General features: G+C 47.0%; 1 protein-coding gene and 1 long non-coding RNA gene across 9 annotated transcripts; one reads left to right on the top strand and one right to left on the bottom strand.

The window, feature by feature from the left end:
* Positions 1-480: 480 nt before the first annotated feature.
* On the top strand, positions 481-14,947 carry LOC135073702 (moesin/ezrin/radixin homolog 1-like). Of its 8 annotated transcripts, XM_063967839.1 has the most exons (8): positions 481-752; positions 2,122-2,333; positions 5,047-5,307; positions 6,018-6,123; positions 7,080-7,214; positions 7,624-7,770; positions 10,204-11,481; positions 12,659-14,947. In XM_063967839.1, the coding sequence occupies exons 1-8, from the start codon at positions 555-557 to the stop codon at positions 12,821-12,823; spliced, it is 2,502 nt and encodes an 833-aa protein (XP_063823909.1). In that variant the 5' UTR covers positions 481-554; the 3' UTR covers positions 12,824-14,947. The 8 variants fall into 8 exon arrangements, with proteins under 8 accessions (XP_063823909.1, XP_063823913.1, XP_063823914.1 ...); XM_063967843.1 differs by lacking the exons at positions 481-752; positions 2,122-2,333 and adding an exon at positions 2,564-2,603; XM_063967844.1 differs by lacking the exons at positions 481-752; positions 2,122-2,333 and adding an exon at positions 2,653-2,738.
* Positions 14,938-17,531, bottom strand: LOC135073713 (uncharacterized). The gene is made up of 2 exons (XR_010257697.1): positions 17,059-17,531; positions 14,938-16,934 (listed from the first exon to the last, which is right to left on the bottom strand). It is a non-coding gene; the product is annotated as an uncharacterized LOC135073713 (long non-coding RNA).
* Between the last annotated feature and the right edge of the window lie 57 nt (positions 17,532-17,588).

Here is a 17,588-nt window from a genome sequence, read left to right as displayed (position 1 = left end):
TCCTCCCCCTTTACCGACTAAATAGTTCTCACCATTTCTACTCCACAGCATCATTCATTCATCCATCATTCCCTTTGCCACCTCTCTTCAGAAACCTAGGCGATGTTCTAAGTTGAAAATATGTTGCCAAGTGAAAAATGCGATCTACCGATTACTAGTTCTCACCATTTCTATTTCATTCTCTCTGCATCATCTTTTATCATCTGTCCATGTCAATTATTCTCCTATGACGTTTCTTTAGAAATCATTAGCAGTGTTCTAAGTAGAAAATATGTTGCCAGGTGAAAAATGCGATCTTATCCGACGAGATCTACTGCCCGCCGGAGACGTCGGTGCTCCTGGCCTCGTACGCGGTGCAGGCGCGACACGGCGACCACAACCCCGCCCTGCACGGGCCCGGCTTCCTCGCCAACGACCGCCTGCTGCCGCAGCGCGTCACCGACCAGCACAAGGTATGACGTCACACCACGCGACCACAACCCCGCCCTGCACGGGCCCGGCTTCCTCGCCAACGACCGCCTGCTGCCGCAGCGCGTCACCGACCAGCACAAGGTATGACGTCACACCACGCGACCACAACCCCGCCCTGCACGGGCCCGGCTTCCTCGCCAACGACCGCCTGCTGCCGCAGCGCGTCACCGACCAGCACAAGGTATGACGTCACACCACGCGACCACAACCCCGCCCTGCACGGGCCCGGCTTCCTCGCCAACGACCGCCTGCTGCCGCAGCGCGTCACCGACCAGCACAAGGTATGACGTCATCATTAGGCCGAGGATGCGCGCCGCGATAAACGGTTATCACGCCATTTTATTTTATTTTATTTAAAGACTTTATTGCACACACATAAGAATGTTCCGTACAAAAAGGCAAGCTTAATGACAAGTAATTTATTATCGATTTTGACATCGATAAAGTATGTGACGGCGCGCATCCTAGCCCGGCTAGTCGTTTAGTCTTCACCGCAGGTGCACAACCCTCTCGAATAACAGAGAAAATTTGCAGTTTCTTCAAAGCGTAGAAATCTAAGATGCAGCATGCAGGCTTGTTCCGTAATTTAATTATTCATTAAGTCAAGTTTATTAAATTTCTATTGTGCGATCCACTTTGATATCACCTGGTTAATTACAACAACGAGCACTGGCAAGAAATGTACATTCAAATTCAACAAGGATATTATACATTCAAATTCAAATCACAGGTAGTTAAAGTACCTAGTGGAAGTGTGAATAATATTAATTTACATAGTTACATATTCAAAGGGAAAATGTTTAAAAAATCTCAATACTCAAGTTGTTGAAACAAAAAACAATATATACCTAAAGCTTGGTCCGTGAGCACGTAGAATTTTGTCCAATGACCCCAAGCTACCCATCCTTATCGCTCGCGCGTAATTATATTGCTGTCGCGACTGTGCGACGGGAGCCCGCAGTGAGTGTGCGAGCGCGACAGCAACATAAATACGCGCGAGCAATAAGGATGGGTAGCTTGGGGTCATTGGACAAAATTCTACGTGCTCACGGACCAGGCTTTAGTACCTATCATATTATTATCTACAAACTAAAATAGTGTATAATAAAGTAGTTTTTAATTGAGTTCGTTAACCATTGAATCTGTTCTCAATTTAACAAATTACAATTTCTGAACATCATTTTGTCTGACAATCATGGTGTCAGCCTTTATGAGCTGCTATAGAGTTTGATATCTCTTCTTGTTGTTACAAGTGGAACCAAAGTGGAAAGAACTTCCTTTGTGTGCCGAAACACATACTGAGGCTTCCATGCCATTTTTCAGAAAAGGGCAGCTTCTATGCTGAGCCGTGTGCGTGGGAGTTCCAACGACATTCTGCTCGTTATAGCTGGTCGAATAGACTGTCCATTTATCACGCAGTGGGTTCGGCTGCATGTGTAAAATTCATAGTTTTTATTTTTATGGTGTAAAGGCTGACTGTTTTTGGCTTTTAACTATTTCTCTATAGTGTATGGATCTTTTAATGTCTTTAATAAAATATTATTATTATTAAACCAAGTCTTCGTTTCGAATTATCTCTCCTTTCGAACAATTAACTACTAACCAAACTGGAAAGAACTCTCTTTAACCTTTGTCTTCGCTTCCCCCCAGATGTCCCGCGAGGAGTGGGAGCAGAGTATCACGAACTGGTGGCAGGAGCACCGCGGCATGCTTCGCGAGGACGCCATGATGGAGTACCTCAAGATCGCGCAGGACCTGGAAATGTACGGCGTCAACTACTTCGAGATCCGCAACAAGAAGAACACGGAACTCTGGCTGGGCGTCGACGCGCTTGGACTCAACATCTACGAGAAGGACGACAAGTGAGTGCTTGTTGTTCTTGGTTTCCTGGTCAAGATGTTAGAAGTCAACTACTTCGAGATCCGCAACAAGAAGAACACGGAGCTCTGGCTGGGAGTCGACGCGCTTGGACTCAACATCTATGAAAAGGACGACAAGTGAGTGCTGGTTGTTCTTGGTTTCCTGGTCAAGATGGTAGAAGTCAACTACTTCGAGATCCGCAACAAGAAGAACACGGAACTCTGGCTGGGCGTCGACGCACTTGGACTCAACATCTATGAAAAGGATGACAAGTGAGTGCTGGTTGTTCTTGGTTTCCTGGTCAAGATGTTAGAAGTCAACTACTTCGAGATCCGCAACAAGAAGAACACGGAACTCTGGCTGGGCGTCGACGCGCTCGGGCTCAACATCTATGAAAAGGATGACAAGTGAGTGCTGGTTGTTCTTGGTTTCCTGGTCAAGATGTTAGAAGTCAACTACTTCAAGATCCGCAACAAGAAGAACACGGAACTCTGGCTGGGTGTCGACGCGCTCGGACTCAACATCTATGAAAAGGACGACAAGTGAGTGCTGGTTACAGGACTATTCCCACCTCTCGTTCCCACCGCTGCAACTCCTGTGTAGCCAGGATCGCACTACAGCTTGACCGCCATAAAATAACCCAACCAATGAAGGTCAAGTTTGTCCCGGGAGAAAGTTAAACTGTCATTGGACCCCCAACGAAATTAATCAGAAGAACATAGGAGTTCGAAGTTAAGGTTCGACTTCCCTCCAGTGAGTGCTGGTTGTTCTTGGTTTCCTGGTCAAGATGTTAGACGTCAACTACTTCGAGATCCGCAACAAGAAGAACACGGAACTCTGGCTGGGCGTCGACGCGCTTGGACTCAATATCTACGAAAAGGATGACAAGTGAGTGCTGGTTGTTCTTGGTTTCCTAGTCAAGATGTTAGAAGTCAACTGCTTCGAGATCCGCAACAAGAAGAACACGGAACTCTGGCTGGGCGTCGACGCGCTCGGGTTAAACATCTATGAAAAGGATGACAAGTGAGTGCTGGTTACGGGACTATTCCCACCTCTCCAGTGAGTGCTGGGTGTTCTTGAGTGGTCTGGTTGGTTTAGCGTGGTCTGATGTAAGGTGTCAACTACTTCGAGATCCGCAACAAGAAGAACACCGAGCTCTGGCTGGGTGTCGACGCGCTCGGACTCAACATCTATGAAAAGGACGACAAGTGAGTGCTGGTTGTTCTTGAGTGGTCTGGTTGGTTTAGCGTGGTCTGATGTAAGGTGTCAACTACTTTGAGATCCGCAACAAGAAGAACACGGAACTCTGGCTGGGCGTCGACGCGCTTGGACTCAACATCTATGAAAAGGACGACAAGTGAGTGCTGGGTGTTCTTGAGTGGTCTGGTTGGTTTAGCATGGTCTGATGTACGGCGTCAACTACTTCGAGATCCGCAACAAGAAGAACACGGAACTCTGGCTGGGTGTCGACGCGCTTGGACTCAACATCTACGAGAAGGACGACAAGTGAGTGCTGGTTACGGGACTATTCCCACCTCTCCAGTGAGTGCTGGGTGTTCTTGAGTGGTCTGGTTGGTTTAGCATGGTTTGATGCACGGCGACAACTACTTCGAGATCCGCAACAAGAAGAACACGGAACTCTGGTTGGGTGTCGACGCGCTCGGGCTAAACATCTACGAGAAGGACGACAAGTGAGTGCTGGTTACGGGACTATTCCCACCTCTCGTTCCCACCGCTGCAACTCCTGTGTAGCCAGGATCACACTACAGCTTGACCGCCATAAAAAAACCCAACCAATGAAGGTCAAGTTTGTCCCGGGAGAAAGTTAAACTGTCATTGAACCCCCAACGAAATTAATCAGAAGAACATAGGAGTTCGAAGTTAAGGTTCGACTTCCCTCCAGTGAGTGCTGGTTGTTCTTGGTTTCCTGGTCAAGATGTTAGACGTCAACTACTTCGAGATCCGCAACATGAAGAACACCGAGCTCTGGCTGGGCGTCGACGCGCTCGGGTTAAACATCTACGAGAAGGATGACAAGTGACTGTTCTTGGGTTGGTGAAATCTTCTAAGGCTGAGTTGCACCATCTTACTTTAAATTTGACAAACGTCAAAAATCTGTCAAACTCCATACAAAAAGCACCGGTTATCATTATAGTTACGGTCAAAGTTAGATGGTGCAACTCAGCCTAAGTCACAGACTTAAAATTTTTCGGCAAATTAATCTAAATACACTAAAATATGAGCTTTAAGTGCGTCTTTGACATTAGTTTGACCTCCACCTACACTGGGGCATAAGTGTTCCTAATGTTTTTTGCAGTATTAAAATCATTTGTCACTTCCAAAGAAAAAGTGGAGTGCAAAAATATACAATCGATCATATTAGTTACCAGTTATACATTTCAGTTACCAGTTACTAAAATACAAAACGGAAAAAAAAAACTACTGTAAAAATATATCTTACTTATTTTGTAAATTTTAAACCTTGTACATACTCGTAAATGTGTGTAAAGTATGGAGCCTACAAGTTTGCTCGTATAAATTGGCGAGAAGCTACCAGCACTCTCTAAAATATACATTAATTTGTCTGCATATTTCAATTGTATTACCTTATAAAAACCAAACTCCGGTAATTACGGCTGGAGATTAAAAAAAAAACCTACACCGTATAAGCAAAAAAAACTGTTGTATATTAACAATACTATCCTCCATCCGCAGACTAACGCCAAAGATCGGCTTCCCGTGGTCGGAGATCCGCAACATATCGTTCAACGACCGCAAGTTCATCATCAAGCCGATCGACAAGAAGGCGCCGGACTTCGTGTTCTTCGCGCCTCGCGTGCGCGTCAACAAACGCATCCTGGCGCTGTGCATGGGCAACCACGAGCTGTATATGCGGCGCCGCAAGCCAGACACCATTGACGTGCAGCAGATGAAGGCGCAGGCGCGCGAGGAGAAGCTGGCCAAGCAGGCTCAGAGGTGAGCAAAAGAAAAACTTTATTTGACAAAATATAAAGAGAAAAACAAGAAAATATAATAACATAAAGCCTGGTCCGTGAGCACGTAGCATTTTGTCCCATGACCCCTAGCTACCCATCCTTATCACTCGCGCGTAATTATGTTGCTGTCGCGCTCGCACACTCACTGCGGGCGCCCGTCGCATAGTCGTTATTAAGGTGTTTTTGTGCCCGCTCAGCACTGGTCTTCAGCAAGTGAGGTCAAGGCCTGCCCAATAAAGGTTGAACTGGAGAGCGGGGCCTACAGACTATACTACCTGAATGTTTCCACCGGAGCCCAATGAAACGGAACAGCGAGTTATTAACTTGAATCTTGGACTTCTTGAGTCCGCAGCTCCGTCTCAGGCTATGTCCGGCTTGGAGGGGACCCCCAATCCCCTCCTCCAGCCTCTACCCGAAACCCGGAGGCGCGTCAGAAGGCAGAGCAAACTGCACACGGAGACCTCCTGGACTCGCCCTCCCGTGTGCCGCCTTACTGCCGATTCTCAATAAACCAAATAAGATAGCGAGGTTTACAAGCCACAAGTGCAGCCAGAGAGACCCTTATGGGAAACTCTTCAGCCAACGATTACTAGTTTTGCGGTCTGCAAAGGCACTCATGAGTCACGGATTATGTTGAACTCCCTCATAGTACGTGACAGTGATTCATACTGATTTTTGTCGTCATTTCAGGGAGAAATTGCAGCTGGAGATCGCGGCGCGCGAGCGTGCTGAGAAAAAGCAGCAGGAGTATGAGGACCGCTTGCGTCACATGCAAGAAGAGATGGAGCGCTCGCAGGTGACATACCATTCTCTCTCTGCCTACTTTCTAGCCCAATATCGTCTATGTAACAATCAATGAAGTAACAAGTGTACTATTGCCCGTTTTCACCATCAATCCCTTCATTTTAAGTGACCTCTATTAAAACAAAATTCCTGTTATATGTTACCATAGGGGTCACCTAAAAATTAGGGATTGATGGTGAAAACGGGCATAATACCAGCAAAACAAAACCATAGTGTTTGCTGACGTCGTACTCTGTAAAGTAACAGACCATCGTGTCGGCTGACATTGTACCCTGCAAAGTAAAGACTATCGTGTCTGCTGATATTGTACCCTAAAGTAACAGACCGTATCTGCTGAGGTTGTACCCTGTAAAGTCACAAACCATCGTGTGTACTGGAATTGTACCCCGTAAAGTAACCGTGTTTACTGATATTCTCTTTGTAAAATAACACTATTTTGTGTGCTGACATTGTACCCTGTAATGTAACACTATTTTGTGTGCTGGTGTTGTATTCTGTAAAGTAACACTATTTTATGTGCTGACGTTATACCCTGTATTGTAACACTATTTTATGTGCTGACATTGTACCCTGTAATGTAACACTATTTTATGTGCTGACGTTGTACCCTGTAATGTAACACAATTTTTTGTGCTGACGTTGTACCCTGTAAAGTAACACAATTTTGTGTGCTGACGTTGTACCCTGTAAAGTAACACTATTTTGTGTGCTGACATTATACCCTGTAAAGTAACAAACCATCGTGTCTGCTGACGTTGTATCCTGTAAAGTAACACTATTTTGTGTGCTGACATTGTACCTTGTAAAGTAACAAACCATCGTGTCTGCTGACGTTGTATCCTGTAAAGTACACTATTTTGTCTGCTGACGTTGTACCCTATAAAATAGCGGACCATCTTGCATGCAGACGTCTCAAGAGACAGGCTAATGTAACATACCGTCCCCCAGGCGAACCTGCTCGAAGCTCAGGACATGATCCGGCGGCTGGAGGAGCAGCTGAAGCAGCTGCAGGCCGCCAAGGACGAGCTGGAGCGCCGTCAGGGCGAGCTGCACGCCATGATGCAGCGCCTCGAGGAGACCAAGGTAATGTTCACCCCACCACTAATGATTCGGTAGTTCATTGACGAAGATAGAAGTGCGTACTTCTATCTTCGTCAATCAAAAAGAACAGAATAAAAAATTTGATCTAGGTATTCCCACCCCCCATTAGGACCAAAGTAACAATTTGCTAATTTAATAACCAATCATTTTTGGGCACAATTTCTGGAAAAAAAAAATACCATTGTAAATCTTGACTTACATTGGTGTTATTTTTTAAGAACTTGATTGAGTGAGTTGACGAAAACAGAATCTATGGGAGATTCGTGTGCTGATAGTCCTTCTTTCTTCAATGTCGTTGGTAAAAGAATGTCTATCGTCTTGTAACAAATCTGTAATTTGAATCTTACCACATACCTTCAGCGTTCTTATTTGCATGACTATCTATCCCCAGAACATGGAAGCAGTGGAGCGCGCGAAGCTAGAAGAGGAAATCCGCGCCAAACAGGAGGAAGTGGCTCGCATCCAGACCGAGGTGGAGGCCAAGGACTCCGAGACGCGCCGTCTGCAGGAGGAGGTCGAGGAGGCGCGCCGCAAGCAGGTAATACACCCTGTCTTTAAGGCAACTGACATTCCAGACTTCACCCACATCAGCTGACACTCCGTCTACAACAAGCTGACATTTCGCCCACATTAGGAAGCTGACACTTCACCCACATTAGGAAGCTGACACTCCGCCCGCACGCGCTGACAACAGAGCTAACACTCTACCCATTACACCGGCTCAAGTTACATCCCTGTGACATACCCCTACCTTTTCATAGCTATACCAACCCTACGGATATCTCTGGCCGAGTCAAAAAATCGCATTCCTTCAAATTCAAAACGTTTATTTGCCAAAAACACAGTAACAATATTAAAATAGGATCATGTGTTTAGTCTGCTCGCAGACGTGCAAAAATTACAAGATTCAATAATATAAATGTCAAATAGGTAATTAAGAAAATGTCAATGTAAAATTAAATAAATAATATCAATGTCGCCAATTAAAATATTCCTTATAACTATAAAAACATTTGTCCAAAAGCCAGCAAGTCAATCTGCTTTTAAATATAGGGCCTTGGAGTACTTTAAGTTCTTCCGGTAGTAGGTTATACATAACTATACTAGTGTATATCCTTGCTCCGTATCAGTCTCAGATCATAGAAAGGGAATAGATATGAACTCGTGCGTAAATACAACGAGAACCAGTGTCCCCACATTTCCCCCACCACAGCTCCCACACACACATTCAACTGTGTAAAAACAAAGCGACTGAGAGTCTACGACAACATGTGCAAGAGGCTTAAAAGTGCTGTGATTGGCCATAAGGCACGTCACGCACACTTTGAAAAAAGCAATTAGAGAGAAGAAAGATAAAATGGAGTCGATAAGATATCGATACTTTAAATCTTGGGGGCAAGGCTCGAAATTGGTTTGAAAAATACTTATGTATGAAAATCTTTTTATTATTATACGTTATTATTATGTTCTTTAACGATTTTTGCATAAAGGAGTCAGTTCCATTTTGTATGGATGTTACTTCGATAGTGAGTGTAGTGGAAGTTAATAAAATGAAAGAGTGGACTGTATACAATTAATTGTCTATTCGGTACAAATTAACAATGATATTAAGACCGTTTAGTCCAAAGTCGTTGAAGAGAGTGCGTCAGGATCGTCTTCTTAGATGTTCGCTCGCGAACCGAACATTTCTCGTTCGTTCGCCGAACGCTCGCCGCTCCCTCCGGTCACGCCGCCCGCGGGCAATGTCCGTGAGTAGACAATGGACAAAAACTCAGAATCAATTATTGAGACTAAATGTAGTTATAGATGAACTACACTGAACTGTCCTTTATTTGACACTGACAGGGGGGCCACCGTCAATAGCGGATCGCTAGTTCCGACTTTTGCCACGGTGGAAACCATATGAGATACCATAGATGGTGGCGCCCTTCTGTCAATGTCGTCGGTGGGACATTTCAGTGTAGTTCATCTATACCTTATATTTCACATTTTTCCCTAACCAAAGCTCAATGGAGTATAGAAGTTATAGACTGACAAAGTTTGTATGAAAGGTCATGGGTTAAGTAGGTAGTTGTGATTTTTACCAGTATTTACAATATTGGTAATATATTATTATTTACTTTAATAATAATAACAGGATCATTATAATTATTATTAATTACTATCGCGCATTAACTTTTTAATTATGGCGAAATTCGTACCGCCTATGTTTATCAAAAATAATGCCTATATTAGGCTTTCAACTAGCTCTTATAGTAATTACATGGTTGACAGTTACTAATCCCTTCTACTATTTTTTTTTTTTTTAAATAATAATAGTAGATTTTTGTAAATACCTAAAAATCGCAAGCAACTCATGATTTTTCCATTCAAAATTAGAAAATAGAAAATAATAATTTACTTCTATTTATCGATAATAGGAAACCGCATTAGAACACGAGCCTTGCACTATGTTACGACCGGCACATGCGGCCGTACTGTGTATTTTCACGCGTCAGTGGATATCGGAAGAAATGAAATACATTGCGCAGTAGTTAAGCATGACATAAAGTGGTTGCTAACTAAATCGTCAATGTACAACGTGTTTGAATTTTTATCACCACTAATTTCGATATCGCAGTAACTGTCACGGCACTGAATTCGTTCGTAAAAATGATTAGTTTTTTTTTATTTAAAAGCAAAATACCAATGGATTTGCAATACTTACATGTGGTAAATGACTCCATAGTTCCTGTAGTTCTTCGTTTCACTTGTGTTATTGCACGTAACGACGCATTATCCAACAATATCGGAGAACATTTCCTCAGTACGACTGAATCGCGACTAAGCTGGCGTCGCGGCCGATGTTCGTTTCTGGGCATATCGCGGAGACACGCGCCACGCCCCCGTTTCACATCTATTCCCTTCTATAATCTGAGGTATCAGTAGATTCTTCGAGTACAAAATGTTAAATGAGTACTTGGTGTTACAGGACGAGGCGGCGGCCATGTTAGCAGCGGCCACGACGCCGACGCACCACCACGTGGCGGAGCAACGCGGCGGCGAGGAGGGCTCCGCGGCCGAGGACGGCGGCTCCGACGCCGGCTCCGAGTCCGGCGGCGGCGACCTCGTACGAGGGCCAGACAACCTCGTCGACCCCGTCGCCGACCGCCGCACGCTCGCCGAGCGCTCCGAGCGCCTGCACAGCCAGCTCAATGTGAGTACAGCGAGCACTACCGGCGACCTCGTACGAGGACCAGACAACCTCGTCGACCCCGTCGCCGACCGCCGCACGCTCGCCGAGCGCTCCGAGCGGCTGCACAGCCAGCTCAATGTGAGTACAGCGAGCACTACCGGCGACCTCGTACGAGGACCAGACAACCTCGTCGACCCCGTCGCCGACCGCCGCACGCTCGCCGAGCGCTCCGAGCGGCTGCACAGCCAGCTCAATGTGAGTACAGCGAGCACTACCGGCGACCTCGTACGAGGACCAGACAACCTCGTCGACCCCGTCGCCGACCGCCGCACGCTCGCCGAGCGCTCCGAGCGGCTGCACAGCCAGCTCAATGTGAGTACAGCGAGCACTACCGGCGACCTCGTACGAGGACCAGACAACCTCGTCGACCCCGTCGCCGACCGCCGCACGCTCGCCGAGCGCTCCGAGCGGCTGCACAGCCAGCTCAATGTGAGTACAGCGAGCACTACCGGCGACCTCGTACGAGGACCAGACAACCTCGTCGACCCCGTCGCCGACCGCCGCACGCTCGCCGAGCGCTCCGAGCGGCTGCACAGCCAGCTCAATGTGAGTACAGCGAGCACTACCGGCGACCTCGTACGAGGACCAGACAACCTCGTCGACCCCGTCGCCGACCGCCGCACGCTCGCCGAGCGCTCCGAGCGGCTGCACAGCCAGCTCAATGTGAGTACAGCGAGCACTACCGGCGACCTCGTACGAGGACCAGACAACCTCGTCGACCCCGTCGCCGACCGCCGCACGCTCGCCGAGCGCTCCGAGCGGCTGCACAGCCAGCTCAATGTGAGTACAGCGAGCACTACCGGCGACCTCGTACGAGGACCAGACAACCTCGTCGACCCCGTCGCCGACCGCCGCACGCTCGCCGAGCGCTCCGAGCGGCTGCACAGCCAGCTCAATGTGAGTACAGCGAGCACTACCGGCGACCTCGTACGAGGACCAGACAACCTCGTCGACCCCGTCGCCGACCGCCGCACGCTCGCCGAGCGCTCCGAGCGCCTGCACAGCCAGCTCAACGTGAGTTCGTTCGTTCGTTTCAGCCAAATGACGTCCACTGCTGGACAAAGGCCTCCTCCAAGGTTTTCCACAATGCACGGTCCTGCGCTGCCTGCATCCAGGCTCTTCCCGCGACCTTTACGAGATCGTCGGTCCACCTAGTAGGAGGCCTGCCCACGCTACGTCTTCCAGCCCGTGGTCGCCACTCGAGAACTTTTCTGCCCCAACGGCCATCGTCTCTACGAGCTATGTGCCCAGCGTTCGGGAAGCTACGCAATATACTCACGTCTGAAATACCGCAGTGTCTCAAGACAAAAGTCTTCGAGCAGTGTGTGCTGCCAGTGTTGATTTATGGATCTGAAACGTGGTCGCTTACTATGGGCCTCATAACAAGGCTCAAGGTCACCCAAAGGGCGATGGAGCGGGCTATGCTCGGAGTCTCCCTGCGTGATCGAATCAGAAATGAGGAGATCCGCAGGAGAACCAAAGTGACCGACATAGCTCGCAGAATTGCTAAAACCAACGTGAGTACAGCCACAGAATAATAATAAGCACTACCAGTACAGCGAGCACTACCAGCGGGCTCCGGCTGCCCGACGACCTCGTCGACCCCGTCGCCGACCGCCGCACGCTCGCCGAGCGCTCCGAGCGCCTGCACAGCCAGCTCAATGTGAGTACGAGCACTACGAGCGCGGGCTCGGCCGGTCCATGGGGGTGCGTGAACGTAATGACGTGACAGTGGCAGAAACTTTTTTGTCGCCTCCATACATCTCTATGAGAATGACGAGACAGTCACGACGGCGACAAAAGACGCTTGTGCGCGCGCTTACAATTCGCCCCGAGTGCAAGCAAAGCATCAGGGGGCGATTGGTATCATATAGCTCATTCGTACTTCGAATCGGTAACCCAAAAATCCTGGGGGGCCAGACCATTCTGGGGTGCCTTAGGCCCCTGCTATATGTATACCCAATTTAAAGTATGGACTTATGACGGTTGGGTCAATCGCCCCGGGTGCCAACTGCTAACCCATGCTACGTCACCACTAGTCATTAGCCAGTGCAGTGACACCTCATTTACCACAGCAAAAAAAAAAGATTTAACGTACACTCCCCTCGGCTGCTTGCGGATTCGGGAGAGTTAGTACTCTGCTAGAACCACAGATCTAATAAACCCGACTCAATCCTCATTTCCTCTGCAGGCCCTGAAACAAGACTTAGCGCAGTCCCGCGACGAGACGAAAGAGACGGCGATGGACAAAATCCACCGCGAAAACGTGCGCCAAGGCCGCGACAAGTACAAGACGCTGCGTGAGATCCGCAAGGGGAACACCAAGCGGCGCGTCGACCAATTCGAGAACATGTAGGGGCCCGACGCTCTGGGGCGGTGGCCGTTTGCTGTGTGCCTGGTGCTATGCCCAACTACTGCTGAACGATCGGACACTTGACACGGACTACTTTTGATAATTCTATGTAGGATTTTATACGATTATGGACGATAACGTCACTTTTAAGGCCTAGAACACACGGTGAAACGCAATTGCAACGAAACTGCAACTTCTAGTTACTTTTGACTTTCTAGCGACCGTTGAGAGACCACACATTGCAACACGTTTCAAATTGGTCGCGTCATGTGTCTCCCAACGGAATCTATGGCAGAAACTTAGATGCAACTCAAAAGTAACTAGAAGTTGCAGTTTCGTTGCAATTGCGTTTCACCGTGTGTTCTGGGCCTAACTGTCGCGTTTCGAAGTCAATTCATCAAATTGATTTCGGATATTTTGAGTAACGAATAATACTTTTAAAAACCTCACATTGTTAATTAATACATTATGTGTCACCTGTCCTATTGAATTCGACTTCTATTAAACCGGGAGTCGGAAGATTCAACAATAGTTTGGCGGTCCAAATGTAGCGTGACTTATCGTGCGCTTCCAAAGCACCACATATCGAGTCCTATTGCACTAAACATTAATTGATTTATTTGACGTCACTGAAACTATAAACGCAACTCGTACGGAGTCAATTCATTATTATGAATAGTGTACTTGGCTTGTAAATCTAGATAGGTCTATATTTAAGTGCCAAAAGTATATTTTTACAATCTCAAAGCAAACGACAGGAACTGTCACCGCTCCCGCTCGCCGCGAGCCGGCACTAGGAGTAGGCTAAGGATACAATTGTAGTCTTTACAGTTGAGGTTTAAAGGTTATAATTGTGTGGCGCGCGGCAACCCCGAACTTTAGCGTGGATCCACCGCATTCAATCGAAAAATATCGACATTGCATTGGCAATTACTAACCAAACTGCATTTTAGTTGCATTTAAAATACCTCTTCAAGGGGATTCCCCTTTCGACGAGGCGAAACTTAATTGATACAAATCAAAACATAGTATTGTCCCGTCCCCTAGTGCTGTGGGTCCAGGCACGCCGCGCCGCAGTCGGGACTGCAATGTAAATATTGATTATTACTTAATAGTAATTTTATTTTAGACCATAATGTGCTATAACCGAGTAATGTATACGTCGTCCCTCGATATTTCGTATATATTTTACCGCCGCCCGCAATCGAATCGACGGGCGCGCAGATTGTTTTTATTATTATTGTAATTTATTTTTAAGCGATTCGGATTTTATTCTATAACCTATTATGTTGTATTTGTATCGGACGGATGCGAGTCATAAATTAGAGAGCTGTGCGCTTCGAGTTGATGGTAGATTCGTTTTATTATAGTTGGCCTGTTGATTTATTTTAGTGGTCGTGTGGCCGAGGATGACGGGAGCGCTGAGAGCGCTTCGGAAGCGCGGGTGAAAGGTGGGGGCGTCGCCCCTTATTTATTTTTATAATCATTTATATTTTAGATATAGGAGTTGAATTAGAGCTTCGAGTGTAATTATCGTTTCAGACAGATTTGTTGTTCACCACTTGATGTTCTGTAAATGTGCGCTGATATTATGTTATGTATGATACGCGAGTATATATGCAGTCGGCTCGGTCGCCCGGCCGCCGCGGGTTGGATTCGCAAACGATCGGCCTACGATTCTGTCCCCACTTAACTCTTGAACAAAATTTTAAATAGTTACTGAGACTATTCGATTGTATGCTTAAAGAAAGTGTATGATTTAATTTTTAAGTGAAATAAAAGGCATTCCATAAGTTACTGAGCGGTGGCGTTTACTTGATTTCGATGAAAATTAAAAATAGTTGCAATAACTTGTTTGCGTTTTGTTTTGACATAAACATAAGTGCCATCCGTCGCATGTCCCCGTCTGAGTCCAGCGAGCCCCCGGGCCGTGACGTCACGCGCGCCCGTGACGTCATGCGCGGGCCCGTGACGTCACGCACGCGCAGGGGCCCAGTATTGTCCTGGACCTTACAACAGTATTGACGTATTTATCTTGTCATTATTTTCTAAAATATACAATACCATGTTGCCTTTCAAATTTTAGGATGAAATTTTTTTCCAATAAAATGTTTAAGTGAATACAAATTGTGTTTTATTTTCTATGACGTTATGCTACCTTTGTACAAATAACTTTTCAAATAAAAATAATACTTATAACATTACATTAACACTTATTGATCTACATTTGAAATTCATTTGCTAATATTATACTTCATATTTTCTAAACGGGATTTAATTTTCTTTTATAATAAATAAATTTCTAGCTATTAGACATTTGAGGTTTTTATCAATTGATATAGTATTTTCACATTTAGCTATAATAGAAATATAAATTGTAGGTGAAGAAATTGATTAGACTTACATTGATCATTTTATGTTCTTGAATCCATAACCTTCGTTATATATCTTCAGTAATTATTCTATGAAAATAACATACATGTTAAAATTTCATTAAAATGCACTGTGCTCTGTTTGCACTCGCACATTAAAAATTGTGCACACGGTAACACATTGACTGTGCGAACACGATGATCCTTGTGTTTGAAAAAATAAAATGCATTAATTCGCAAAATTCATATCCTTGACTTTCTTGAGTCAGTATCAGTGGTTTTTCTTTTAGAACACAATTTTCATGCCAGACGTGATCACATAGGTTGTCATTCCACAGATGTCAATCACATTGTATGTCAACCAGCAGAGAGCATAGCAGTGTCCCTCTAGTCATTCTTCAAAGAGCACAGCAATTAGCACGCTGAAATACCTGTCGGTTTCACATTCAGTCTTCTAGCCTCAATCCTGCGGCGGGGACTGAGATAGGGGCGCCGACGGCCAGGGCGGGTGGTGTATCTTTGAGCTTTAGTGTTGCCGAACTATCGATAGTTTTCATTCGAAAAAGCCTTCTCCATCGATAGGCCTATCGATAGTATCAATACTGTCGATACTATCGCTTTTGATAGCTTTTTATTCAAAAGCGACAATACTATCGATAGTTTATTCTTCACGAGCAATAATACTATCGATAGTATTGCACATATTCAATAGTATTGCCTCATTTTGAGCTATCGATAGTATCGACAGTATCGATACTATCGATAGGCCAATCGATAGTCTTGCGATAGTTTGACTATCGATAGACTATCAATAGTCGACTATCGATCGGCAACACTATTGAGCTTCGTTTGGCGTCTTTCGCCTCAGTCCTGCGGCGGTAGGGACGAACACAAACTCCCGCCTCAGTCCTACGCTGGTGGGGGCTGAGGTAGGGATGGGAGGGGGCGCCTTCTTGGCCGGGGCGGCTGGTGTACTTCGGTTTCGGTACGCGCCTCAGTTCTCCGGCTGCGATGTGATGCTCAAACATGGTGCCTGCGCGATGTCCATAGCTCTCAGTTTGCATTCAACCTCCTGCCTCAATACTGTGGCGATAGCGTTGGCAGCTGGTGTACCTCTGAGCTTCTTATACGCCTGTCTCAGTCCTGCGGCGGCGAGGTGATGCTCAAACATGGTGCATACGCGATGTCCATACCTCTCAGTTTACATTCAGCCTCTTGCCTCAATACTGCGGCGGTAGCGAGGGCGGTTGGTGTACCTTTGAGCTTCTTATACGCCTGCCTCAGTCCTGCGGCTGCGATGTGATGCTCAAACATGGTGCCTGCGCGATGTCAATACCTCTCAGTTTGCATTCAGACCCCTGCCTTAGTCTTGCGCGGGCGTCGAAGGCCGAGGTTGTTGGTGTACCTCTAGGTTTCGTTTGGCGCCTGTCACCTTAGTCCTGCGGCGGCGGGGACTGAGACAGGGAGGGGGCGGGTGGTGTACCTCTGAGCTTCGTATACGCCTGTTTCAGTCCTCCGGCTGCGATGTGATGCTCAAACATGGTGCATGCGCGATGTCCATACCTCTCCGTTTGCATTCGGACCCCTGCCTTAGTCCTGCGCCGGCGTCGAAGGCCGAGGTAGTTGGTGTACCTCTAGGTTCCGTTTGGCGCCTGTCACCTTAGTCCTCCGGCTGCGATGTGATGCTCAGACATGGTGCCTGCGCGATGTCTATACCTCTCAGTTTGCATTCAGCCTCCTGCCTCAATACTGCGACGGTAGCGAGGGCGGTTGGTGTAACTCTGAGCTTCGTTTGGCGCCTGCCTCAGTCCTGCGGCGGCGATGTAATGTTGCTCAAACATGGTGTCTGCGCGATGTCCATACTGCCTCAATACCAGAGTAAATACAAATGAGTAGGTCATCTTCATAGAAACGCACGGGCGCGGTTTGTATGTGAGCGCGCCAACACGTATGCGGCGCGCACGCACAAACTGACAAAATTTAGCGGGGAATAGCGGGGAGCCAGTCGTGGTTGCGCCGAATTTTGTCAGTGTGTGCGTGCGCGCCGCATACGTATATTGGTGCGCTCACATACGGTGCGTTTCTATGAAGATGACCTACTCGTTTGTATTTACTCTGTCAATACTGCGGCGGTAGCGAGGGCGGTTGGTGTACCTCTGTGCTTCGTTTGGCGCCTGTCTCAGTCCTGCGGCAGCGAGGTGATGCTCAAACATGGTGCCTGCGCGATGTCCATACCTCTCAGTTTGCATTCAGCCTCCTGCCTCAATACTGCGTACTTCTGAGCGGCTGGTGTACTTCTGAGCTTCGTTCGGCGCCTGCCTCAGTTCTACGGCGGCGATGTTATGATGCTCAAACATGGTGCCTGCGCGATGTCCATACCTCTCGGTTTGCATTCA

This window comes from Ostrinia nubilalis, chromosome 8, assembly GCF_963855985.1.
Source record: "Ostrinia nubilalis chromosome 8, ilOstNubi1.1, whole genome shotgun sequence".
Lineage (NCBI taxonomy): Eukaryota > Metazoa > Arthropoda > Insecta > Lepidoptera > Crambidae > Ostrinia > Ostrinia nubilalis.
Note: the sequence above shows the minus strand (reverse complement) of the source record. Positions and strands in the feature narration are given on the sequence as shown.